At 49.9% G+C, this 27,631-nt stretch overlaps 1 protein-coding gene across 1 annotated transcript; it reads left to right on the forward strand.

The window, feature by feature from the left end:
- Positions 1-1,598: 1,598 nt before the first annotated feature.
- LOC142587609 (endothelin-converting enzyme 1-like) lies at positions 1,599-26,493 on the forward strand. Its single transcript, XM_075698748.1, has 3 exons — positions 1,599-1,953; positions 3,433-5,141; positions 25,069-26,493. The coding sequence occupies exons 1-3, from the start codon at positions 1,615-1,617 to the stop codon at positions 25,373-25,375; spliced, it is 2,355 nt and encodes a 784-aa protein (XP_075554863.1). The 5' UTR covers positions 1,599-1,614; the 3' UTR covers positions 25,376-26,493.
- Positions 26,494-27,631: the final 1,138 nt, after the last annotated feature.

A 27,631-nucleotide genomic window follows, 5' to 3' on the forward strand; every position in this document is an offset into this window, starting at 1 on the left:
AAATGCTGCTTGATGTACAAATGTACTTTTATGTGCACACATTTGTATTGGCCATTCTTACCTCGAAGAGCATCACACATCGCCTTCGTCTTTGTGACATCGCCGTGTAAACGGCTCACGCTGTGCATCCGCCTGATTTGTAGCTTGTAGTTCCGCATAGCTTACGAGCGATGTAGCGACTAAGCAGAAAAATTGAACGACGATAATGCTGTAACCTTTGCGGTGGATAGACAAGTATTCCATGCGCTTACATGTTGCACAGCATGAAATTTAACAAAAATTGCGCGCACCGCCATTAGTTGTAGAGTATTTAATTATAACCGCTTCACTAGATTTTTGCTTCACATTTATTCCAACGTGTACATTGCATAATTTCTTTAAGTTGTCATCTAAATTTATCGCACCAAAATTAAGTTTCCGTGCCGCACCACCCAGATCATTGATCAAAGCTTGCTAAATAAATTAACGCAATCGCCCTTTATGTCAACTGCTAACATCTTCTTCACATTTACCTTACATTTACTTCACATTCTTCTCGATTACGTATTATTGTTGCTTTCCGGCATTTTAAAGCGAAGCTTTCTTTGCCTATTCCTTCGAGTTTCCCACTGCTGTTGCCGGGCACGCCGCTAACGCCGGCCACGTCAGGACGTAGTTGAGACGCACGCCACTAACGTCGGCCGCGTTGGGACGTAATCGAGACGTGGCCGTGTCACGGAAACATAAAAGGCATGCGCTGTCGGTGTTTTTTTTTAATGTCATTTTTTTATGAGCTGTCATTCTCAAAATTCCGTGGAATAACTTTGTAAATAATGTATGACAAGGTGCGCGCCCAAGGGAGGGCCTGCGCGGTTCTGGTTCAGAAGCGATTACTCGGCAAGCAACCGCCCGCGGCGTCGACGCAGGATTTTATGCTACACGGGGCACTTAACGCTATCGCGCTAGCACATGACACGAGTGTGGCACATAGGAAAGACGACAAGAGAAGCTCTTGTCGAGATTTACGCCGCGACGCATCTGCACAATGCCCTATATACGCTTAACTATACGCTTAATACGCTATATACGCTTAACTAGGCGTGGCCCGTCACGAATGCTGTGCAGGAGCTGCCGCGCTTGTCTCCTTGCCCACCCGCAACAGCAACGACAGTAGAGGGAGGTGGGGAAAATGTTCGCGAGGGAATAAAGAGAGAGAGAGGAGGCAGTTTTGCGAGTTACAACTACTCTTTGGCTACAACGCTACAATGCAGAACGGCACTGCAGCGTTCCCTTAGCGCCGCCGAAATGAAGGCTCGCGTAAAGTGTTGAGCGGAGCAGGCAAGGTGACATTTCACATCCAGTCACGACTGTCGTATATCACCGCCAAATAACGTCAATGACAAAGCTTCGCTTACATCGATTCCCACAGTGCGTGGGATCTGCATATTCTTTTTTTTTTCTTCCATGTACTCATAGTACTTGATAATTCTATGTTTCATCCAGCTGCTCAGTTACTGGCCTGCCCAAAGCGAACACACGTGTAATAGTTGAATACCGTCGTGGTCATCATCAACAGCCGCAGCTCGCAACGGCGCGTGGTCTGACGTGGCGCTCTCGGAGCGCAGAAGAAGAACCATGATCGGAAGCGCAGGTCGTGCAGCAGATCCCGCAGCGGCCACGCCGCCGAGCAGTCGTCGCGCTTCTCCGGCCGCGTCCTGGAGGGCGTCGCTGGACGACGCGAGGAAGGCAACTTCGAGCCGGACGCCTACTGCGGCCCCGCCTGCAGCTACGACCAGTGCAAGCGGCAACGCCACTCCTTGTACCACGGGCTCGTTCGCGACTGCTCCTTTCGGCACTGCTCCGTTCGGGATCACGCCTCCGAGGGGCAGTCCTACGGGAAGATGCAGTCCCGGACGCCAGGCCACTCGCGCGCTGTCCAAGAGCGAGCAGGCTGCACGGGGCCTCGAGAGCATCGTGAGGATACGCCAAGGCTCTATTGTATTTGCTTCATTTTGTTGCGCACATTTTAGTGTGGAATTATTCCATATGCCTCCTGGGCTCTGGCTTGAACCAGACGCTTGTTAGTTGTTACTTGTGCCTGTCAACTTGAGCACGTTGTTTGAGTGTGCAACATGCACGAGCGGGTCATTTCATGTATCGCCAATCTCATCTGTAGTCGTATATACAGGATGTTTCAGCGAACACTTTCAAAAATTCTTAAAGCTTGCCTGTGGCCGTTAGCACAATTCCAGTTCGTGAGCTGGTCTACTCGAAGAGGCGGACATTACTTGCGCAAGGAACTGAAGTGCATAATCGACTAAGTAACAAAAATGCACTAATTGAATTTTTTTGCTAATTGCCTTATGTCCTATATTGCAATTTACAAATATTAGCCGTGGAGAACGGAAGGCAGATGCACTTGTAGCGAATTCTCAGGATGGGGACACCAGTTTCGAGATATTGATTCCCGAACTTTGCTGAGAAATGCATTGGAGTTCCAGTTACTGTTGATTGAGCGCATAAAAAGAGGTTTTGTTAAGGAAGTAACTGCAACGCCAATGCATTACTCCGCAAAGTTCGACAATTAATATACTGAAGCTGGTGTCATCCTCAGAATTCTCTCCAAGTGGATCCGCCTTGCGTACGTACTCCACGGCTACAATTGGTAAATTGCAATATGCACCATAAAAAATTAGCTAAAACCTTAATTAGTGAATTATTATTAATTAGTCGATTATGCATTTCATTCTATTGGAGGAAGAGGCGGACCATCTCCTGAACTAGAATAATGCGTTCGCTGAAACAGCCGGTATGCAACGTGCAAGTAAAAGGCCAGGTAAACATCTTCAGTACTCATTAGAATATCTCTATATTGACATAAAACGAGAGCCGTTCTCATTCTCGTTTGCATTTCCTTCCTTGAACGCCGTGGCTCACTACTTTACTGTCAGTATGTAATTTTTTTTTTTTTTGGCTGTACCACGCAGTCCAGTTACTTGCCTGGGAATGCCTGGAATTACACGCATGGGAATGCCTATAGAAGTCAGAAATACGGATTGGCATCGTTTTCGGAAGGGCAACTCGGGCGACATTCTAGACACACTCAACTTGCGTCAAATTGTCGAATTCCCATTCTTCTCATCTCTGATTGGTCCACATGGTTGCTACGGCCTTTCCGATTGGCTCAAAACGTCAGGTAGCGAAATTTGACAGCATGGTGGAGCGGAATTTGACGCTTCAGAATGGCATCCTTTTAGACGACTCTTTTCTTTTTTTGCTCTCACGACCTATAGGAAAGATGCTGATTGCGAGGAGGACGCAGTAGACGAAAAGTTCCGCTGCACTTTCTTGTTAGATAATTTACTTAGAGGTGCACGCAGTCCGCAGTCTGCGGTAGAAGAGGTTACGGGCGCGAATGGCCGCGTAACTTAGCCGTGTCGCTGTGACTTGCAGGCTACGAACGACCTCTCCCACCCATCCGCGAAAGCGAGGACCACGAGAACCACGAGAAAGCTCGTGGTTGCCGCCTTCGTCACACCGCTTGCCGGCGCCGCCGCAACAGTCTTGTTCATCGCCTTCAGGCTGCTGCTGAAGAGAGACATGCAGGTGAACAGCGGGCCCGTCTGCGACTCGTACGACTGCCGGAAACACGCGTTTCACGTGGCCAACCACCTGGACCCCCGCGGTCGACCGTGCGACGACTTTGCCGGCTACGTCTGTCCGGCGTGGGCGCCAGTGGGCGACGCCTCGGTGAGCGTGCTCCAGGACGTCGCGTACGCCTACTCCAGTCGGCTGGTGCTCAGGTCACCCGAAGAACTGCGCGTCGAGGAAGCCCGGGGTGCCCTAGCAATGATCCACAGCTGCGTGAACCGATCTCGGGAAGACTCTCGGGAAAGCCTGCGGGCGCTCCGCCAGTTCCTCAAAGTAGAGGCGGCCTCGACCAGCGACCCGCTCGAGAAGCTAATCGACCTCGCCGTGAACTGGAACCTACCGATCCTCTTCAACGTGGCGCTGCTGCCGACGAAGGAGGGGAGCGGTCGAGAGCGCCTCATCTACATCTTCCCTTCGGAGCTACTGGAGATGCTGTTCGCGCTGCAGAAGGCGCTCGTCACGCACGGGCTATTCGACCAGGCCTGGGAGAACTTGCCCCGGATCACGGGCGTCCGTTACAAGCGCCGCAAGGACGAAATTCTCGACGTTCTCCTGAGCGTGCTCGCTGATCTGCTGAACGCCACCGACGTCAGTCTCGAGGACCCCGTGTTCACTTCCGTCGAAGATTTGCCGGCGTTGAATTCTAGCGAAGGTTGGCTGTCCTCATTTCGACAGGCGTTCAACGTGACCCCCGCCATTACCGAGGTCGACCAAGTCGTGGTGACACACCGGAGCATGCTAAACGCCCTTGTCCAAGCCTTCGACTCCTGGAAAGACATCCTCACCGACGCGCTCCAATGGCTCGTCAGCGAGTATGCTTGCTTCCTCGCTTGCACGGAACTGGTCCTAGCGCTACCGAACTTGAGAGGAGCTCCCGCGGCGCACACTACGATCTGCGCTACCGAAGTCGAGGCCACCCACGGCCTTTTGCTGGACGCCGACTCGGCGAAGCGTCTTGGAGGCAAAGACAGAGAGAACATCCGGCGGCGCTTCGACGTCATCAAACGCCTGGTGGTCGCCAAGATCAACTCGACCACCCTCCTGACTGCCGAAGCGAAGCTGAGCGCATTGGAGCACGTGGGCTCCGTCGGGTTCCGTTTCGCTGGCGCGGAATACGGTCTTCTTGGCTTCACTGAACAGGAGCAGCGGGCGCTTACGAAGTACTACGAAGGCAGTCCCCAATTCGGCGACGTGTTCTTCCGGAACTGGATGTCCGCGCGCGAGTTTATTCGCACCAGGGACCCTGCCGTGAGGTACCAGCTTCCTGCATTCATGCGGAGGACCTTAGGCAGCACCCTGGTCTACTATGATCCGCCTACTCACGCGGTGGTGGTCTCGGCGGCGTCGCTCGCGGCCCCGCTTTATTATAGGGGCGGAACCGAGGCCATGGCTCTCGGTGGCCTCGGCTTCCTCATCGCCGGCCAGCTCATCCGGTCTTTGGCGCACGGAGTCGATGTGCGCAGCGCCAACACCTCTGCGTCGCCGCTGTTTTATCAAGAGCTCAGACGCAGGCAAGTTGGGAAGTTATACTCTACCATTTCATCGATTCAATACGCGCGGTCGCGTTAATCACGTAGTCACCCGCAAAAGTTTACGAGACGCGGGATTTGCAAAAAAGGCAAATTTCCGCGAAGTCTGTGCGCGTAGCTTCTAATTAAAAGCTTTTATCCATAGCAGTTCTTGTGAACTACACTGCAGTGATCCATTAAACTAGAAGCGATACGCTTCATTAGAGCAGAAATCCGCATTTGTCGTGAAACCCGTGCGCCGTAAAATTTTGCGGGTGACTGACGTCATTAAAGGGTGCTAAAAACGACGCCTTTCATACGGACACCGTATATTATAGCTGTTCGCGTCGCTGAATCATTCATTAATTACGTGTGTCTGAGTTGGGCGATGTCCGGGTGCCGGACGAAGTCGGCAAATTGACGCGATTGAACTTGCCTAGGGCTTCCAAAGAATCGGCTCGTGGACTGCATGGCCCGTGCGCACGTATTCTATAATAATTTGCGAGTTAACTTTCGAGAACGACGTAAGGCCCCAGGACGAAGTAAATTGTAGCTCCTGTTAAGGCGTCTCCTCGTCGCCGCTTTTGCTTTAGTTGTATTAGTCAACGAAGCGCGAAATATGAAAATGATATTCCGCCTAAGCCGTTAAGGGGAACCAAGTTTGCGTTTGAAAGGCCATGTTATGCGATGAACATACTATGTGTATGTCATAACACCACATAAAACTCAATGAGACCAGCGCACGCGGCTTGCGAAGTGTTTCTACGCGGTTCCTGTCTTTTCACGCACGTCTATCCTTCATGATGGTGGCGAAAACCCAATTTTGACTTGTGTGTGCCCAGGTTGATTGGCATTATGCGAAAGGTCTATTACCTAAACCCGCAGTACCACGTCACATGATCGCTGCCGAAATTCCGAGACCATACGCACTTTTGTTCATCACAACTCCTGGGCCTCCGCGAGTCGCTTTGAATCATCCCAAAACGACAAGCACTCTTCGTGGTCTATACCACCTTAACCGCAGTCGGTTTCCGCCCACGGTCTTCCACTTAATTTTAATAGAGTGTCAAATTCGGACAAAAGTGTGCATGTGTGTTAAGTGTGGGAAGCCGGTCACGCGTTAGATATAGTATATATACTACGCACAATATGGTGATAGTATATATACTACCTCTACCAGCGGTCACGCGGTAGTAGGACACAGGGTGTCCCAACTATCATGCACCAAGATTTAAAAATGTGCAAATGCCACATTAGCCAGACAGAACCTAGGTAATATTGTTTGCCGTCGCTTGGAGGTACCCATTTTTTTTTTTTTGCATTCTGCGTAGTCACATAGTTTTAATGTGTCAGTCAACTTCTCAAATATTATAATTAGATGAAAATCGTCAATGAGGAAAGTGTAGAGCAACATGAGAGACTCCTGATACAGCTTTATGTCGCTCCATACGTGCTACACAAAAGTATTCCTCCAAACGTGAAAGAAGCCCACGAACACACGCGAAGTGCCTCGAGCGGCCAGTCGCGGGACGATATTTGCGTGTATTCGCGGGTTTCTTTCAAGCTCGAAAAAAAAAAAACACTTTCATATAGCACGTATTGAGCAACCAAAAACTGTGTCGGGAGATACAGCTTTCGCTTCTCAGTCGCTTTCGCTGTTTCTTCGAGGAGCTCTCGAAGATAGGACGCGTGTGTCGAGTGAGCTCCTGAACGAAACTTTGCAGTGTGTTGAACGCGGTTTAATTAAATCATGGATCTGGGACCTCAAAGACCTGCGACGTGACGCTAATGCACCCCTCTCGCATTTACCGCTGTATCTCCTGTGATATTTTTTTTTTCACGACTGCACTGTTTCTGTTTCTGGTCTCGCCTTCCATTCGGCATGTCGTGCTTCTGCGATTGTGGCCGCTGCGCTATTTCTCGTCAACTGAGGGAATCGATCCGGTTAACGGGAGACAATAGCGGCATCACTGACTCGAGCCTATTCCACTTCCCGTTGCTCAATAACGGCGAGCAGCGGCCTATCTGTTCGAACAAAGGCCGAGCCAGCCGAAAATTTTTGCCGGAGTGAGTGAGCATGCGCCGTATACGCGCAGCCATCCACAGCGTAATCCCGCCCCAACAGCAAAAAACATGGGCAGGCTTACAGCAGCAGGAATGCATCGGCAGTAGTACAGCAGTCAGGAAAAGAAGAGCGCAGATGTCCACGCTCCTGACGCCGATCTTCAGAGTAACTTATTCCTCTATAGTTGCGACGGGTAACAAGCAGTAATGCACTTTCCGGTGTTTTAATATGCACTGAGTGACGCTAATCGCAGTAAATGACAAAGACACACTTCAAAGGACGAGGGAGATTGAGAGTTTAGATTTATTCTCATTTAATCTCAATATAATCAGGTGCGTTTAATGTCACCCAGCGCAGTTGAAAATGAACACCAACCAACCGAGTTAATCGCATTATTCAACAGTTTTGTTGCCGGCAGGCAAAGCAGTATCCTCACCATTCTGAGTGAGCTACAGCCTGGTTGGTCCCATTTAGCGCTGGAATTTACGCCTGCACCACTCGAGCGTTTCTGTCGTTCTTTTGGCGCTGTGTAGGTGCGTTGCCGACGCGGCCTGGCATCACCGACTAATCTCATGAAGGTCTATCTGCGGCTAGTCCATGACTCGCCATATGGATGCACCTATTTTAATGCGATTAGCATTCTTTGAGAACTTCAGCCCGTTTTTGGTACGTCTGTCCGTATCTAATCTCTTTCACGCCAACTTAGGTCACTCGGTTGTCCATCGTCTAATGGGCTGCTGGGCTGAGGCAACTGGTTTCGAAACCACCTGACGGACCAACTTGGGTCACCGGGTAGCATTTTTACAAGTGCTAGTAGGTACAGCGGGGCGTGGCGTTTCTCACGGCGCTCGACGTTTCTGCGCAGGCGTGAGTGAGAGCGGGCGAGAGAGAAAAAAATCTTGGGGCTTTTTCTCTTTGAATATGTGAGTCTGCCTAGGCACAACGGAGGAGGTTTCTTAACGCGTGTTGAATGCGTTTGTCCCCTAGGTATGCCGGCATTGCGGAGTGCGGTTCAGTTTGTTTACGCTCCGCCGCTGGCTGCCCGCGCGGTGAGGCAGCGGGCACGGACGTCCCATTTCGTTATCGCTGTGTCTGAAGGGGCAAGGTTCTTACTGGTGTTGTATAAGTCGCCGGTTGCTTTTTTAGTCGCGACGATAGATTGCATTCTTTACAAGCACTACTCCAGGAGGGCACATGTAACCGGCAAACGGGGGCCTCAGGAGAGCACCTGAGGTTATAGTAAAGCAGGCGGCGCAGGATCTCCAGGGCACCCAAGCGGTAGCGGGGGGATCAAAGCTAGAAGCAGGGTGGCCCGTGGGTTGGGGCTGCGGAGGCCGAAGCGTGCCAGGAGGGGTGTTCGCATAAAAAAATGGCTGTCCGCCATCGTGGACAGCCGATCTTATACTCCCCTGGCACGTGCAAGCCTCGGCGAGCTCCAACCCACGGACCAGTCCGGGTTCTAGCTTTGATGTCCCAATTGCCGCTTTGGTGTCCTGGAGGCGCCGCCAATAATGTGAACTAATGACATGTTGTTTTAATTAGTAAAAAACACGACTGAATAAATATAATTACGCGCAGCCGCCAACTTGCAATGCTAAGTTCAGCACTACCGCAGCACGCGACTTCTGCTGGCACGCCTAGGGACAAACGCATACAACGCGCGCTATAAGAAACTGCTTCGTAGTGCCTAGGCAGACTCGTATATTCAATGAGTAAAAGTCCCCACATTTTCTCTCTCGCACCCGCCCTAGCAATTGTAAATACGGCACCGGGTACGCGGCCAAAACTTTGGTCATTGGGTATATGCAACTGGACATGTGCCACCAGGTATGTGAACATTCTTGGCCAATTCTCACGAATGGGTATGCGCCACTGTGCAGGCGCCCGGTAGGGCACAGTCGGTAGGGCACAGTCTGCAATAGAAAATTGAGGATGTCAGCTACAAGAAGTCAAGAAGGGTCGACATCGAAAGCAGCCGAATGTGGAAAAACAATTGTAGCGAACATAGTGGGACAAGAACATGCAATGAGCGAGGAGCGTGAAGCTACAAGGAAGTGAAGCTGCTGATGTCGGTAAAGGAAAATTAAAGAAGTCGGTTACACAGAAGGGAATAATTTGGCAATTTACGGTGTGTCGCTACATCGATTCAATGAGGTACGTCGACATTGACGTCGACATTTATTGTGGGATGGATTCTGGCAGATTTTTTCCCCCTGCGAGCGAACATCCCAAAATAAAAATTGCTGGCTCTCCCGTAATCGAGAGTAGATGTAAGCATGAAATGGCAACGGGCAAAGCGAATTGGCTGGAGATGATACCAGCCACAATCTTAATTATTTTTGAGTGTAGTGCATGTTCTCAACGGCAGACCGCGCCACACCGCGCCACACTGCGCACTGGTACACATGGACATTGCCCAGCTAGACGAAGAAAGCCGACTGAAGGCCACACGATAGGCAGCGAAAGACGCCAGGGAAGCATAGCGCACTGCCCAGTTAGCATAATTGCCTCAAGGAGGCGCCACGCGCTATCTCTCAATCTCTCAAGGTGACGCAAAGCCCATGCCGCGGAATTCACAGACCACTGGCGTTCAATAGAGCTCAGGCGACCCTGTCTCAGCGCCAAAAGATGATAATGACTTGTGTGGTGCGCTGAATCTGACTTTTTAACGACCGCTCTTGGAAATAGCAAATAAAACAACAACGTGCTAGAAGCCACAGCTTCAGTGATATTGTGAACAAACATTAGGATTAACTTGGAAATAATATATTTTGTAACTTCTTTGTGCATTAACTAGCGCAAGTAATGCGGTCCTGTACAAAGGTTTAAATCTTGACTGATTTTTGAACTTCGCTTGTATTTCCATTCGTTTAGTTGGTGTATGCGCAGAGATGATTGCGAACGACCGTTACAACACTGCGCCGAATCTGTCAGGTGCAATTTCATAAAGAAAACGAAAGACGTCTTCTGAAATGAGGAAATGTTGATTTTGCTCTATATAAATGCTCGTTCCGGGCTTCTTCTGCATTCATCCAAAGTTGTAGCGACAGGTAAGCAGCAGTCGTTGCCGTACGAAGCTCCACCGGATGCCGTCAGCTGAAAGAAAGTAAATTACAAGCATGTATCTTTTTCGTATATTGACCTAACAAGAGTATTGCGAGTAGAGACGAAACGTGCGCAAGTGGTGAATGAGCGGCACTACAGATAAATTCACTCTTACGTACATTTCGCAGCAATGACTCCACTCAAACAATGCCATAAAATGCGAAGAAAACATCCGATTTTCAAGCATCCCTCCCTTCCCGGGCATTATTTCCTGCACTTTAATGGTATCTTCGACTGGTCGCCTGTACGCCCCGAAAGTCGGGTAGATCGGTCGTTTCCCGAGCTCAAAGGTAGGGGACAAGCGCGCAAGTCGAACGTGCGACTCGCTCTCAGAGGAGGAAATTGCTGATGCGAAACCACGTGACTACTGCCAACGTCCGATGTTTCGCCTATCCAAAGCTCCCGGCGCTGCCGGAAAAACCGGCGGACGTGCCGGCGGGACGAACGTTCGTCGAGACGCCAGCATGCAGTGGCCTAGGTTGCCAATGTTACGGTGGGCCGTCGCCAACAGCAGTGACGCGGCGCTGCGATGACATTTCAGTCTCGATGACTGCTCCGACGACAGGGCTCGGAGCGCCTCAGAGTGCTCCAAGATAGAAGAGAGCAATCGAGAAGAACCAGCCGAATGCAGGGCGCGCACCCTCTTTCAACCAGCCGAAGACAACGCCGCGCTCGCGAGAGCGCTCCAGAGTGTTCAGAAACGACCAGCCGAAGATAGCATAAGAGAACAAATACACGGGTGACTGCGCGTTTCCAAATAAAACTCTTGCTTGGGCTAGTTGGTTCGTGCTTGAAGTAGTAAAGGCAAGGCGCAGAAGACCAGGACTCAAGAAGAAGAACACAAACGACAGGACCGGCGCCTTTCGTCGTTTCCAAAACAACTTGGCCTCAGTCGACGCGTTGATAGGCCAAGTATACAGAGGAGGCTACAACACAGGCTCAGTCAGACCATGTTACACGCTCGCACAATGCCTTCTAGTCATACTCAAGACAGATTCGTGGGTGCAAAGCCTGTTTTCAGTCGCTTAGAGTACATAAATGTCAAGTTCTTGAGCTCCTCCGTGTTATCTTTTACGCGTCCTGTCGGCGCAAGCAACTCTCCCGTGTTATCACTCTTGGTAATCGCTCGTCGAGTTTTCAACAAGCGTGAGTACCAAAATAAGGTGTATGTTGTTGCAGGGTTATACAATGCGTCACAAACTTGTCCCACTAAAATTCAGTACACGCAAAACTAGCTCACTATGGCTGGCCTGCTTTTTTGCTAACAGCTTCACAACCCCAGGCGCGGCGAGCACGCCTCAATATATCCCAAAAAGTTACCAAATGAATTACAATACTTCTTCGGGTCAGAGAATGCGTCACGAACTTCTACCACTAAGATTCAGTAGACGCGAAACTGCGGCACACAGCCGAGCTGCTTTTCGCTAACTGCGCCGAGCGCGGCCACTGTGCTTGAAAGGTACCCCAAAAAGTAGCGAAATTAGTTACAATAATGTCTGGGGTCAGAGAAAGCGCCAGAACTTGTCCCGGTAAGATTCAGCACACGCGAAACTGCGTCACACGGCCAAGGTGCTTGTCACAAAGCCAGGTGCGGTGAGCGTGCCCCAAAACTACCGAAATGTTTTAATTATGCTTGGGCTCATAGAAAGCGTTTCAAACATCTCCCAGTACGAATAATTAACTCAGATTATCTAGGCTTGGACGGCGGAGCTGTTTTTCGATAACTGTGTCACTATATAGGTTCGGTTTTGTGCAGTAAGCCTAAATGTGCTTGAAGTGCGTCGCAGACTGTCAAACAAAATTCCTCACCTTTTTATAGTCCAGTAGTGCAGCTGTACCGGGTCGAAATGCAGACGGAACACAAAAGAACGCCGGGAGCCCAAAAAACGGGCTACATACAAAAACGACGGGTCGCCGAGCACGCGAGCTTCGCATGCGCAGCCGGCCTCGCTCACTCCTGCGGCTTGTCTGGAGCATGACGTTTGCACGCGCGTCTGGCGTGCCGTTAACTTGTTGCTAGACAACGCAACAAAAATAGTCGCAAAGAAGTTCATTTACACGCAAAACTTTTTCACTTTTAGTGCGAAAGAATAAAAAAAAATAAAACGTTGTCTGTAAGTTTATTTCACATTCTTTTTTTTCTGATGCTCGCGTCAACTAACGGATGGAGTTGAAACTAGGCGTGACGTGTTTCCTGTTGCCAGTTTTTGAAGAGTGTCCCCTCTTGTTGAATTTCTTTCTCTATCGTACGTGTTCGCCAGTAACCGTGAGGTCAGAACAGCGGGAATCTGCAGTAGTGGAGGCGGTTGCTTCGCCGGTAGGTGGCACAGCAGGCACAGCAGCTGCCTTGGAGGACGAGAACAGGCCGTGGTGCGTGGTCGAGGGCAGCGATGTTTCCGTGGATTCCGACGCGAACGCTCTGCCACGGCCGCTCAATGGAACGCACTTGGTGCGGCCCGTCGCGTCGTGCCGGTTTTACTGGGCGAGGGCGTGATGCGAGAGTTTACAGTTTCCGCCGTCGGGGCGCCACTGCTCCGGGACGCTTTACAGGAGGAAGAGCGCCCGAGCGCCGCAGAGCCAGTGGGTCTCACGCGTCGCAGCGGGTTTCTTTATGATATACGACTGCCCTACTGGATCTGCGCACGTGTGTGATCGTGTACGGTGTGAACAAACGTTAGCAAAGACGGTGCCATGCCGCGCAACTGCTTTGTGCCGCTGTGCAGCACCAACGCAAGGAAAGATCCGACGATACGATATTATGAATTTCCGTGTGATCCTCAACGGCGGGCAGCATGGTTGAAGAACATGGTTTCGCCATGTTTGGCGAAAACAGCCGTTAAACTTCCCATTCAGGATGGTGAAACTTGTCTTGCCAGCTGCCATCTCATCTGCAGCCAGTGAGCTCTCGAGTGAGCTTGAATTCATCACTATGTGGAGTGAGCTAGTAGCTGATAGATGACACACACACACACACACACACACACACACACACACACACACACACACACACACACACACACACACACAAGATATATATATATATATATATATATATATATATATATATATATATATATATATATATATATATTGAGATATGTCTGTGGCTGATTTCATTACGAATATATTAGGTTATGTTCTTTTAGTACCGTTTTTCAAGCTAAATTTTTATGCTCGTCTTCAGGTGGCTTGTAATTCCTGCAAACTCCTTTTTCAAGCAGCGAGGCTAGCTGAAGCAATTTATAGATTGATCCGCAACGCTGATGATGGATGGCTAAGGTACCCAACAATAGAAGCATTTGGCCTGTGTAAGCTTGTATGCACCTTCGTCATCAAGGTCATGAAGTGAAGAATAAAGGGAAAATGAGACATCCACCCGTTCGTAGCAATTGCTACAAAGGAAACCCATACGGGTTCCTCGAAAGAAAAGCCTCATAGTTGAAGAAAAATTCGTCCTGGTCCGGGACTCGAACCCGGGACCACCGCCTTTCCGGGGCAGCCGCTCTACCTTCTGAGCTAACCAGGCGGCTAGCAGATGGCAGGGCGAAGTCGAATTTGTCGACAACACGAAACAAAGGCAAGAGTTTGACGTAGTAGTTCTGCGGAAACCCGCAAGGTGGAGAGAAGTAATGAATAAAGGGAAAATGAGACATCCACCCGTTCGTAGCAATTGCTACAAAGGAAACCCATACGGGTTCCTCGAAAGAAAAGCCTCATAGTTGAAGAAAAATTCGTCCTGGTCCGGGACTCGAACCCGGGACCACCGCCTTTCCGAGGCAGCCGCTCTACCTTCTGAGCTAACCAGGCGGCTAGCAGATGGCAGGGCGAAGTCGAATTTGTCGACAACACGAAGCAAAGGCAAGAGTTTGACGTAGTAGTTCTGCGGAAACCCGCAAGGTGGAGAGAAGTAATGAATAAAGGGAAAATGAGACATCCACCCGTTCGTAGCAATTGCTACAAAGGAAACCCATACGGGTTCCTCGAAAGAAAAGCCTCATAGTTGAAGAAAAATTCGTCCTGGTCCGGGACTCGAACCCGGGACCACCGCCTTTCCGGGGCAGCCGCTCTACCTTCTGAGCTAACCAGGCGGCTAGCAGATGGCAGGGCGAAGTCGAATTTGTCGACAACACGAAGCAAAGGCAAAAGTTTGACGTAGTAGTTCTGCGGAAACCCGCAAGGTGGAGAGAAGTAATGAATAAAGGGAAAATGAGACATCCACCCGTTCGTAGCAATTGCTACAAAGGAAACCCATACGGGTTCCTCGAAAGAAAAGCCTCATAGTTGAAGAAAAATTCGTCCTGGTCCGGGACTCGAACCCGGGACCACCGCCTTTCCGGGGCAGCCGCTCTACCTTCTGAGCTAACCAGGCGGCTAGCAGATGGCAGGGCGAAGTCGAATTTGTCGACAACACGAAGCAAAGGCAAGAGTTTGACGTAGTAGTTCTGCGGAAACCCGCAAGGTGGAGAGAAGTAATGAATAAAGGGAAAATGAGACCGCAGAACTACTACGTCAAACTCTTGCCTTTGCTTCGTGTTGTCGACAAATTCGACTTCGCCCTGCCATCTGCTAGCCGCCTGGTTAGCTCAGAAGGTAGAGCGGCTGCCCCGGAAAGGCGGTGGTCCCGGGTTCGAGTCCCGGACCAGGACGAATTTTTCTTCAACTATGAGGCTTTTCTTTCGAGGAACCCGTATGGGTTTCCTTTGTAGCAATTGCTACGAACGGGTGGATGTCTCATTTTCCCTTTATTCATTACTTCTCTCCACCTTGCGGGTTTCCGCAGAACTACTACGTCAAACTCTTGCCTTTGCTTCGTGTTGTCGACAAATTCGACTTCGCCCTGCCATCTGCTAGCCGCCTGGTTAGCTCAGAAGGTAGAGCGGCTGCCCCGGAAAGGCGGTGGTCCCGGGTTCGAGTCCCGGACCAGGACGAATTTTTCTTCAACTATGAGGCTTTTCTTTCGAGGAACCCGTATGGGTTTCCTTTGTAGCAATTGCTACGAACGGGTGGATGTCTCATTTTCCCTTTATTCATTACTTCTCTCCACCTTGCGGGTTTCCGCAGAACTACTACGTCAAACTCTTGCCTTTGCTTCGTGTTGTCGACAAATTCGACTTCGCCCTGCCATCTGCTAGCCGCCTGGTTAGCTCAGAAGGTAGAGCGGCTGCCCCGGAAAGGCGGTGGTCCCGGGTTCGAGTCCCGGACCAGGACGAATTTTTCTTCAACTATGAGGCTTTTCTTTCGAGGAACCCGTATGGGTTTCCTTTGTAGCAATTGCTACGAACGGGTGGATGTCTCATTTTCCCTTTATTCATTACTTCTCTCCACCTTGCGGGTTTCCGCAGAACTACTACGTCAAGGTCATGAAGTGCTCAGACGTGAGACGAACCAGCAGGTTATGCAACACCTTGATGTCAGCACTACTTCCTCATTTCACACAATTTCCGGCGCTGACTTGTGAAAAAGAGGATCGCAACCACGCTGAGGACCTCTGCAGAGTATTTTTGAGCAAGCTCATAAGACCATTGTTGACGAACTGGGCTAGCAGCCTGAATTCGACAGTGGAAAAAATTTTGGTTACACATAAACCTCTCTTGAGGAAAGTTCTGCGCTTGCAATGCTTTCAGATTCTGTGTACATGAACTTTGAAATGAAAAGAAAAACTGGACTCGACCTACTGACTTCTGGCTTTATTGTTTTCTTCCTACCATTGATGTAGGCTAGTAGTGCCCATTTGCAAAATATTTCCCGCATGTACCCGTGAACCGGCTGAACTATAATGCAGTACATTTCTGCATGTCCAGAAACGTAAAACAGCGTTAATCATCGGCTCTAATTGTGGACCAGACTAATCAGAGTTCGTACTTCTTAAAACGAGCATTTTTATGCGAACCAACTAATTATATGCAACAAGTTAATATAGCGGATAACCGGCTTCGTGTGTGTCGAACGCTCGAAGAAGCGCACCTAACATAGGTGACTTCCGACACAAACTGTCGCTGACAACTGCAGCGATGCTGACGTACTGCTATCAGTAGCAAATCGCCAGTTGACATTACCATTCATATTTTGTGAAACACCGCTACACAGCTCTTTATCGGAACAAATCAAGCGCTGACCGCGCGGCCGCGGCGGGCGGAGCACAGCTCTCCCCCCGCAACTGTCCCGGAGCAGTGGCGCTGCGGCGGTGGCGGCGGGAACTAGGCGCGTCACGCCTCTCTTGGTCGACGCGACGGGCCGCACCAAATGCGTTCCATTGAGCGGCCGTGGCTCTCCCGTGCGGCACGGCAATGGGCGAGAGGGGAGTGGGCGAGGAGGTTGACGTGGCGGGCATTGCCGCCCCCGTAGTTTTTGCGCCTCCCGCTTAAAGTCATTTGATAATTTGAAAGTACCGCCACTATTTGAACTCTGCCGCCGCTTCGCGACCTTCTCGCCCCTTGCGCGTACCCCCCGCGGCAACCAGTTTTGCCCCCATTTTTCTGCACGACGATTGGTCTCCCTGCCGTTGCCCTTGGAAACGCGCGGATCTTGCGTTTTGCTTGTGTTTTTCTTTTTCGTTCGCGCCATTTTTCTCCTCAGCTCGGGTGGCTTGGCGCCTTAGCTCGGCGTAGCGAGCGTTCTACGCTGTGTTTTCTGCTCTCTCTGCTAGTGCGATGCCGTGCTGTTGCACATATAACTGCAGCAAGAAGCCTGAAGATGGTTATGCCGTTGTTATGATATCACAAGGAAAACGTGACGGCTTGCGCAGGAAGCAGTGGCTGCATAACATTGGCCGAAAGAACTTTGTTCCAACAAAGAACAGCGTTCTTTCCGAGCTGAGGCGTCTTTCTTATTTATCGTAGCAAAGCATCCCGTAATGCTGCATTATTTTCATTCTTCCGGCCTGCTCAGCAGCGTTTCTGTCGCGGCAATTTGTACGTTGTATAAAAATGCGGTTGTCCTCAGTATGCCTAATATTCTGCGGCGGCTCCATTACCTCGCACGTCGCCAACTGTTATTCAGTCGGAAACGCAGCACTATAGATTGTGCTTTCCGCTGTGAACAATTAAGTGCGAAGATACAGCCTCCTCTGGATCGCACTTTTCGCGATTGTTAAGATCCTCTGCCTGTTTTATTGAAAATTGAAATAGCGGCTTGTAGAGGAGCTATTATTTCTAGCTTACGTCGGTCTGTGCGTCAGTAAGATGCAGTGAATGCAAGCCCTGAAAAAATTAGCGGCAAGTATACCCGTGGCATTGCAGGTGAACGCTAGCTAGTCCACATAGTGTTTTTTTAAGTTTCAAGGCGTAAGCCTTTATATCTCTATACTTCAAGATGGCGTTGTGAACAAAAAATATCACGTGACCTAAGTAAGGCCAGAGGCGACCCAAAGCATGTCCACTCCTGTATAAGAGAATGATTAGCCAAATTAACTAGATTCATTAGTGATTGAATTAAGGTGGATTAGACTGTATTAAGGAGGATTAAAGTGCATGAATAAGGATTAAGGTGTATGAAAGGATTAAGGTGGATGGAGGATTAGGGTATATCAAGGTGAATTAGGGTTGATGGAGTATTAAGACCGATTAGGGTACGTGAACAAGGATTAGGGAGGATTAAGGTGGGTGCAGGAGATTAAGGTCGATTAGGGTATATTAAGGAAAACGGGTTGATAAAGGATTAAGACCGATTAGTGTAGATTAAGGTAGATTAGGGCTGATGGAAGTGGATTAGGGTGTATTAAGGTGCATTAATCAGGATTAAGGTGGATGAAAGATGATTAAGGTGGTTGAAGGAGCATTAACGTGGATTAGGGTGGATTAACGTGAATTAAGATTGAAGGAGTATTAAGACCGATTGGGGCGCATTAAGGAGCATGAACAAGGATTAAGGAGTATTACGGTGTATTATGGTTGATGAAGGAGGATTAAGGTTGTAAATCCTACTGTAATAAACCTTAATCCAACTAATCCATCATTCACCTTAATCGGCATTAATCCTCCTTGATGTACCTTAAATCCATCTTAATTCACCTCCATTCTCATCTATCGACTTTAATCAACCGTGATCCTCCTTAATGCTCCTTAATCCGCCCTTATCCACCTTCATTCACCTTCATCCACGATAATTCTCCTTACTGCACCCTAATACACCTTCATCGACTTTAATCCGCCCTGATCCCCAGTCATGCACTTCAATCCTCCTTCATCCACCCTAATTCTCCCTAATCCACGATAATTCTCCTTAATGCACCCTAATCCACCTTCATCGACTTTATACCACCCTAATCCTCCTTAATGCACCTTAATCGTCCTTTATACACCCTAGTATTCACTTTATCGTTTATAACCCTCTATCAACCCGTCTTCCTTAATTTACCCCTGATCCACCGCAATCCTCTCTAATGCACCTTTATCCACTTCATTCAGTCTAATTTACCCCTCATCGACTTTAATCCGCCTCGATTATCCTTAACATACCCTAATCCTCCTTAATTTATCTTAATCCAATCACTAATCATCATTACTTTGTTAATCAGTAATCATCTCTTATACGCGGCTGCACATGCTCTGGTTCGCTTCCGGCCTTCCTTCGATCACGTGGTATCTTCTGTAGCTCACAACGCGACCTTGAAGCAGAGATCTAAGGCTTTCGCTTAATAAGCCACATACAAAGGGATGTGCCACAAGCAATACTAGATCAGACGCACAAAGTAAAACATCTCATGTGGCAGAAGAATTGTCGAGTATAAAACACGCCTCAAAACTCATTTTACATCAGTATAGACCGTTAATACGGCTTTAAGAAAATACCAACATCCTCATAAACGTCGCCTTCAGCATTATCGATGCTTTTATCAGCATGTCAATATTTTCAACACCACTGGGGCACGCAACACGCTTCCATACAATGCTGCGGCCCGTCCGCGGGAGCACAGGAGAAAAAGCGTGCCGTGCGCAGCCAGTGGGCCAGGAGAATCGAGGAGGAAAGCGCCGCGAGGAGGAGAGTGTCGCTACTTTCAAATTATCGAGGGGTTTACGCCCACTGCGCCGGCCGCGGCATCTGGCGGTCTGGAGCAGCTGACTGACACGGCCGACGGTACTCCTTAGACACTGACGTCGAACAGGAAGCGTAAAAAACAGCGCAGTAAGCGCCGCTGGTTGGGCTGCCGGAGACGCGGCGCGCGTCGGGCTCGGACGACGGTAGATCCCATGGCTCGGAGCCTGGGGCTCCTGAATCCAAGCGAACTGCCGTGGACCTTTCAGATTCCGACTCGGATACTGAAATCTCTTCGGACATGGAGGACACCACTCCTTGCGTGCACTGTAAAGGGGTTCGATGCGACTGCTCCGAACTGAGGTAAATTCTATGATTCTACTAAAGAGGGGTCTCCAATTTCGGAGACTCTCTCATAGGTAGTTCTAGCTTTTATATCTTATTCGGCTAGTATTACTCAATACTAGCCTACTCTTTCTTTCTCTAGCTTTTTCTTGTTTCCTTTGTTTTAAATAGCTTTTCTCGAAATTGTCCCTCACACAATATGGCTCCTTCCCTTACTATAGCTTCTTTCAATTGTAGAGGTTTGTCCCGCACTTCAATATAGTTACAGGTTGTCAACTTAGCTCAATCCAGAAAGGTAGACATTCTCGTACATCAAGAAACTTATATCCATAGGTTATGCCAGATCAGCCACTTTGACAGGATTTTTCGCACCAGGTCTTTCTGGAGTTATGGCGAGTCGGGCAGCCGAGGTACGGCCATCATTTTGATGCCGAATTTTGAGCGCCTTGTTCGTCATGTCAGGGATGCCGAGGGCCGTATCTTGTCAGTGGATCCTGATTGTGGCATTCGAATTGTTGTTTATGCTCCAAACAAGTCTAGAGATCAGAGAGAGTTTTTCGCTGCATTACACCCTTACTTGGTAGGTTCCACTCGGCTTATTCTTGTAGGCGACTTCAACTGCGTGTTAGTAGAGGTTGATCGCGTCTCCCGTAGAGGGACTCCAAAAGTTAAAGATATGGATGGAAATTCTGTACGGGGAGAGCTCGTCGATGGGCTTGGACTGATCGATGCTTGGCGCGTGCTTCGCCCTGGACAGTCAGGAATGACTTGGACAGGAAGGGGCATGCAGAGCCGCATCGATCGTTTTTACATCTCATCGTCACTAGCTTCCAGTATGCATTCTTCTTGGTTGATTCCTTCTGCTCTTAGCGACCACAGCTTCCTAACTCTGTGGTTTGCCGATTCGAACATAGTCTCGCAAGGGAAGAGACCGCGGCGCCTAAATCCACGTCTCCTAAAGGACAGGCAGGCAACCGCAGATGTATCATCCATTCTCTTTCGTTCGCTGCACAACATGGAGAATCTAGATGGCACAAAATGGGATGACGTGAAGGTCAGAGTGCGTGAGTGCTTCAGGTCTTGGGGCAAGCGTCGAGCGCGCGAGAAGATTAAAATCGTCTCCGACGCGATCCTATGCTCTCGAGGCCACTGTCCGGCGGGCCTGGTGTTGCTCAGGCGCTGGCCTCACTCCGAAAGGAACTTCGGATTCTCCTGCAGCGACGCTAGGATGGCTTGAGAGCCACAAACCGAGCAGAGCAGTGGGAAGTGGAAGCGTGGTGCAGCAGAAATCTCCTACGTAGGCATCTTTCAAGGAAGAGCACAGGTCTCTCTTCCCTAGTAGATTCAAGTGATGGAAGCATAGTCGATTCACCAGATGGAGTTCTTGCACTGGCGAGGCAGTTTTACATGACTTTGTATGCCTCTCTAGTTGCCTCTCCAGCTGTCTTTCCGTTTGCTTCACCAGCTGAGCCGCCGAAAGTCTGTGACGCAGCCATAGATGAGGGCGAGGTATTTTCGGCTTTAAAGTCCACGAAGCATAATCGCAGTCCCGCATCCGATTGTCTGACAGTCGAATCTTATGTGAAGTTTTGGACATTGTTAGGGAAGCCGTTCACATCATTGGTGAACAGGCTACTAAGTGATGTGACTCTGTCAGAATCTTAACGAGAGGGGCTAATCACTCTCCTTTGCAAGGATGAGTCGAGAAGCTCCGATCCAAGAGCATGGCGTCCAATCAAAGTTCTGAATTGCGATTACAAGCTCGTAGCACAGTGTCTTTGTATGCGACTCACGCCAGTATTCAACACTGTTTTGGGTACATACCAGTCATGTTGTGTGCAGGGGCGCTCCACTCAGCTTCTCGGTTTAGCAGTGAGGGACCTTCTCCTGTGGGCAAATACCAGGAGACTTCCACGCATTCTTTGCTGCTTCGATTAGGAGAAGACTTTCGATATAGTTAGCCATAGGTACCTTTTCTGTGTTTTGGAAGAGGCTGGTTTTATTGTGGGTTTTCGGCAGATGTTCCAAGCTTTGTATTCTCAACCGACTTCTGCTGTTTTCATACAGGATCGCGTCTCGGAGGCGTACATTGTGGGACGTGGTGTACGGCAGGGGGACCCTCTCTCGCTTGCCCTCTACGTAGTCGTCTCTGAACCGCTTTTGCAGAGGCTGTCCTGTGATAGTAGAATTGGCAGGTTGCTATTTCCACCAGGTTCCCCTCCGGTTGCACTCTTTGCATATGCGGATGACTTATCTATTGTCCTTCCGGACGAGACATCAGCTTGCATCGTCTTGGATGTCATGGACGGTTACTGCGAGGCAAGCGGTGCAAGGTTGAATAGGTCGAAAAGTGCAGCCATGTACTTGAACTCCACTCCGTCCAGTCCGCAGCCTGTTGATGGTCTCCCCATGAAAACGCGGTTGCGCATCCTAGGTTTCGAATTCGAACCAGACGGTCTCTCTCCTGAATACTGGCAGCAGGCTAAGAAGAAGCTTGAAACCAGGATTCAGGAATTAAACGCGTTGTCATGCCCATTGACTGCTCGAGCGACAATTCTTCGCTCACTTCTTTTTTCCTTCCTTACGTATGTGGCGTGTGTCTCTTGTTCGAACACGAACCAAGCTTACCTTGTAGAGGGTCCTCTTTCGCTTCCTCTGGAAAGGGACAACTGGTTGTGTAGCTCGGCAGGTGCTCAAGTTGCCTAAGGATAAGAGAGGACTCGAAATTCCCGATCTGGGTACTGTGGCTACTGCACTGCACGCCAGGTGGACCCAGGTCGCTCTTAATTCGGATATGCTCCTGACTCGAAGCTTTACTTCCTTTTTTCTTAATACCCGACTCCGTTTGTTTTCGCAAAACACATTTCCCCACTGTCTGTCTCGCTAACGTTCCCCGTCCACCATTTATGCGGCGGCTGCCAACTCTCTGGTATGCCTCCGCAAGGTTCAACCAGGCATCGATGTAGTTTCAACTCCAATCCCAGAACTAGTCGATATCCTCACCCCAGTTCTCCCCGAATTGCCAAATGTGCGATCTGTCCATCCTCAGGCCAAGCTGGAAGCTCATTACGGCCAGTTTTCTCGACGTCAGGCGAGCTACGTTCCATTACCACCTGGCACGAGGATGCCTGCCTTTGAGTTACAGGCCCTTCAGAGCCATCGCGGCTCGTGGAGTGTGCCCTTTTTGTGGCGGTCGTGTCGCAGTGTTTGCTTCCTGCAGCTCTTCTCCAACGGATTGCTAGTCTTTTTAGCCTCCCAGGTGTTCCATATCAGACTGTTTGATTTTTGCGCCCTTTGCCTAAGCAGGCGATCAACCAGTTCGTGCATCTTCTCGAGTGCTCATACCAAGTTTAGTAGGCACGCTGAGGCGGCTTTCGGGGGGGGGGGGTAGGGGGCGGGCGCCGGGCCTTCACGAAGTGCTTGTGAAAGCACGGAAGGAGGTCTGGTTCCACCTCACCCGGGAGCGGCATCACTTGGGCGACAAGAAGTTTCTCGAAGTGTGGGCTCGTCCTGCCGTGATTTTTGATGATTCAGGTGTAATATTCTCCATTAAGTTATGATGCATAGTTGTAAGGTCGCTTGACTTGGCCATGTGGGCCAGTGGATCCGCGAGGTTATATTTGGCTCAGTGGAACCCAGAGCCGGAACCGGTCGTGGCGCCCACTCAAGTGGTCACGCTGCTCCGCGGATGTCTTTGGCGTTCTCCACGGTTGTATGCCTTGACCTCTTTTGTGTCAAGGCAGTCCGAGGCTCTGTCAGGGTCGTGTCCTGTAAGACCGACATGACTGTTTGTGTGTTGAGTGCAGTAACTCAGCTGTGCTGCACCGCAGCAGCCCCGTTGTCCGGGAAGGACCGTTGGCCCGAACCAAAGCCCCCGGCCCACTCAACCCGGGTAGAGGGGGAGCGCTGGGGCCAATGTACCGAATGATGTTGGGTTGATTAGTACATGTAAGCTCTGGGACGCGGCACCTCCGGGTGCCAAGTCCTCTTCCCATCTGACAACGGCGCTTTTGGCTCAAGGTGACTTGAAGGTCGCCGACAGCGGGATCTAAAAGCATTTCATGCTTAATAACATCTCCATTCCAGCACAGCGCTATGCCGCCCAAAGTCGCGTTAAACAAAATGTTAGCATAAATATCAACTCCCTGCTTTAAAGGTACACTTTAATGGGCGTCATCAACTTTGGCTGTATTAGTAGATTACACTTCTACCGTAGCAAAAAGTGCATTATTGTCTTGAGGGTACGGTTGATAAGAAAGAAAAGACACAAATACGAAAGACGGCCGGGAGGCGACGCCACCCAGGTGGTGGCGCACCAGCTTGATGAGACGTCGTGGACGTCACAGCACTTGCTGAGGTCTATAGTTATTTGCTAATCGGTAAAGGCGGATAACTGTATTGCTTTCTAAAGGAACCAGAGAGTCGACTTGTAGCAAATCTCGAAACACTTCTTGAGTCAAAGCGGTCCGAATCTCGGAACATACAATCGGCAAACCGTGACACCACACTGATGTACCGGCTCCAGGCTTCGACACGAAATTCAAGAAAGTTTGTTGTTTGATTTCTTAAGCAATAAACAAAAAAAAACGGCTGTGGCTTAGCTAAGGTTAAGCCCAGGATGCGAAGCATACTAGCCTTTATTTTAGCTGTTGAACCACTGTTTAGCCTGGTGAACTGCTGTTACATGGCTATATTTGGTTCGGCTAGACGAAGAAACAACTCATGCGTTACTCTGCTTCGCCTTCAAGAGTGGAACGCGACAGCGTTCCCGTCGACCCGCCAAGGGGTGTAAGACAATGGGCTACGGCGCAGCGACTACGCGCCCCGCATTGGACGCGGTGAGCGTCGAGCAACGCAGCGTTCGGCGCGGCAACGAAATGTGCGCCTGAGCAAGCGACGCACGCCTGAGCCTTAGAAACAGCTCGTTTCTAAGGCAACACCGCATTCACTAGAGGCGCTTTTGTACCGCTTTGAAGCATCGTACTTGTGGCTCAGTGGTAGCGTCTCCGTCTCACACTCCGGAGACCCTGGTTCGATTACCACCAAGCCCATCTTGCAAGAGTTGAGCCAAAGCCACCTAGAAACAAGCGCAGCTGCTTATATACCGCCGCGAGCGACGGCGCGAGTTGGAGCCCCGTTTCTGCTCTGTCGTGACGTCACGGTGTCACGTGGTCAGCCTTGAAGGCGACGCCGCGAGCGACGGCGCGAGTTGGAGCCCCGTTTCTCCTCTGTCGTGACGTCACGGTGGCACGTGGTATTGAAGGCGACACCGCCGCGCCTGAGGAGCTGGGTTGAGCTCTAGTAATATGCTTCGCATAAAAATTACCGCTGAAAAGAACAAATAAATATGTGTGAGAAGCTTGAAAACATGTACTGTTGCCCTTATCGATTTAATACTGATCCCTTAGTGTGCTTCACAGTGTCGCTATGGGTTGTGCGCAGGAGGCATTGCGACAGTGACGGATGGGCGAAGTTGCCAAGCTGGTTTCCCGGTGCGGCGGCGCTCGACAGCCTCGTCGAGTCCTTGCAGCTTGGCGTTGGCGGTGTTCCCATCAAGGGCCTGGAGCATTTGACGCAGCGCCAGGTCTTCTTTCTCACGGCATGCCACGTGACCTGTCGCCACGACGGTGCAACTATGTATTCTCGTCAGTGCAATGGCGCTGTTAAGAGTTCGGTATCGTTCGCCGGCTCGTTCCACTGCACGAACGGCTCAAAGATGAACTCCGGAGCGAAATGCATCCTCTTCTGACGCCCGAATTTTCGTGACGTCACGGGGCCTTGCGTTTGGTGGATGCTGCGGCGATTTGGACGCTTGTGTGCGCGACCAAGCGCGTGACTTTGTGTTTTTGGTTAGTTTCATGATGAGTTTATTAACCGGGACCATGATATAGTTAGCGATTTATGTATTGGTGCCGTGCTTATTTTGTCACGCTAGGCTATAGGCAAGACATAGTAGAGCAGTTTTTCATTGTGCTCCTCTGAAGTAAATGTTGTGCGCTATTATTCAGCTATTTTCCAGAAATATTTCGCTACATGTGAAGGTCGTATGGCGTGACATACTTCTAGATATGAAGCTTCAGAACGTGACTCTCCCAAGAAAGGCAACCTGCATCTAAGTGCGTTCGTGAAAGCACATATAGGAGACCACTTCCGGCAAGCAACGAATGCGACGTTGTGCGCATCCTCCTGTGTTGCCAGCTTGCCTTGCGGGTGTCAACGGTGTCTAAAGAACACAACAACGAAGATGGCAGTGCCTGTTGTGAGAGCCTGCTGCTGTCGCAGTAAACTAGTTCAGCGCCCGAAGAATCTTTATCGAGCAATGTTAAAACTATATATCCGCCGGCTCTGAAACCGGTGTCGCTTTTTAATATTCGGCGTGAAGGAAAGGGGCGCGCAAGCTCACACACGGAGTGGTATAGCCGGTGTAGAATGTACTGGCCCTCGTGCAGGTCCCTCTAGTAGACCGAAAACATGCCCAGGTCTACTCGGACTCGTAGTGTTGCCGCGGACGCGCGGCTTAACAAACGAGATGCAGGACATCATATCCCATGCACCAGGACTTGTCCTTTCGTTGTTGGCACTCAGCGTGCTTCCATCACGGGATCAGTGGGATCACTTTCATATTTGGGTGCACATCAAAGGGTGAGCGTCATTTGTCGCACTCCCAACAGCACTCGAGATTGGGAAGACAAATATCAGGAAACTAGCGCCTTCAACTAATTTGGTAGCAAAAAGTACACTTAAGTTGGCCAGAGCTTTGAATAAAAGCATGTTGCTAAGAAATCTAATAACACCAGTCTTCGTCGTTTCCCATCCAACATGTGAATCATGGGGGCTTGGCCAGGATAGAGGTGGATTATTCCAAGTCCCCAAGAAGTTGAGATAAAAAGACTATGGGCTATACATTTTTAAAGCGAAGCTCTTAGGATTGGGCTGGTTGGTACATCATTTGGGCGAGAACAAACAGCTCCTTTTCTGTCGTCCTCGCTTCGCCCCGTCCTAACGCTGTTTGTTCTCGTCTTAATGAAGCTGTTAGCCTCTCGGTGATCGGCATTTCTCGTGTTCGTCCGTGAGCAGAAATGATCATCAGCAGCAATGGCTCATACCCCCTAAGCCAGTGAAAAATGCAATGGCTCATCCCCTCGTATTGCACAGGCTACAAGCACTCAGCAAAGTGAAGCGAACAGTGCACACATTCATTGGAACCGCGCATGCAACGTACAGAACAGCTTGCGTTTCAATTAAGAACAATCTCAAAGCAAGCTTCTGTCGTCGTCGGCAATGGCTCATACCCCCGTAGGCACTCGTAGTGTTGCCAGACGCGCGGCTTAGCAAACGAGATGCAGGAAAGCACTACCAGGACTTGTCCTTTCGCTGTTGACTCACAGCGTGCTTCCATCACGTGATCTGTGGTATCACTTGCATATTTGGGTGCACATCAAAGGGTGCGCGTCGTTTGTCGCACTCCCAACACCGCTCGAGATCGGGAAGACAAATATCAGGAAACTGGCGCCTTCAATTAATTTGGTAGCGAAAAGTACACTTAAGTTGGCCTGAGCTTTGAATAAAAGCTCAGGCCAACTTAAGACTTCTTAAGCCAGAGGCTACAAGCGCTCAGCAAAGTGAAGCGAACAGTGCATTCATTCATTGGAATCACACAACGTACAGCCTAGGTTTCAAAAAAGGACAAGTTCAAAGCAAGTACCCGAATTATCAATAAAGCATTGCTTACCCCCTTCAGCAGTTGTAGCGATTGTTTGCAACAGCTTCGCCGGACATCCACTTTCGCAGGGCCAAGATGGCGAGTAACATTTTTTAAACGATGATGATGATGATGAAAAACGTTTATTTGCTCTATTTTGCAGTGGATTTTTGCGGCTTCAGATGGAGTCTTCCATCTCTCCAGGGTCGGTTCCCCTAGTCGAGGGCTCCGCTGAGGGTAGCTGCCCTGCGTGAACGCCTTACTAGTCCTTGTTGGACTTTCAGGATGTCGCTGGATAGCATC

The sequence above is a fragment of the Dermacentor variabilis genome, chromosome 7 (assembly GCF_050947875.1).
Source record: "Dermacentor variabilis isolate Ectoservices chromosome 7, ASM5094787v1, whole genome shotgun sequence".
Taxonomy (NCBI): Eukaryota; Metazoa; Arthropoda; class Arachnida; order Ixodida; family Ixodidae; genus Dermacentor; species Dermacentor variabilis.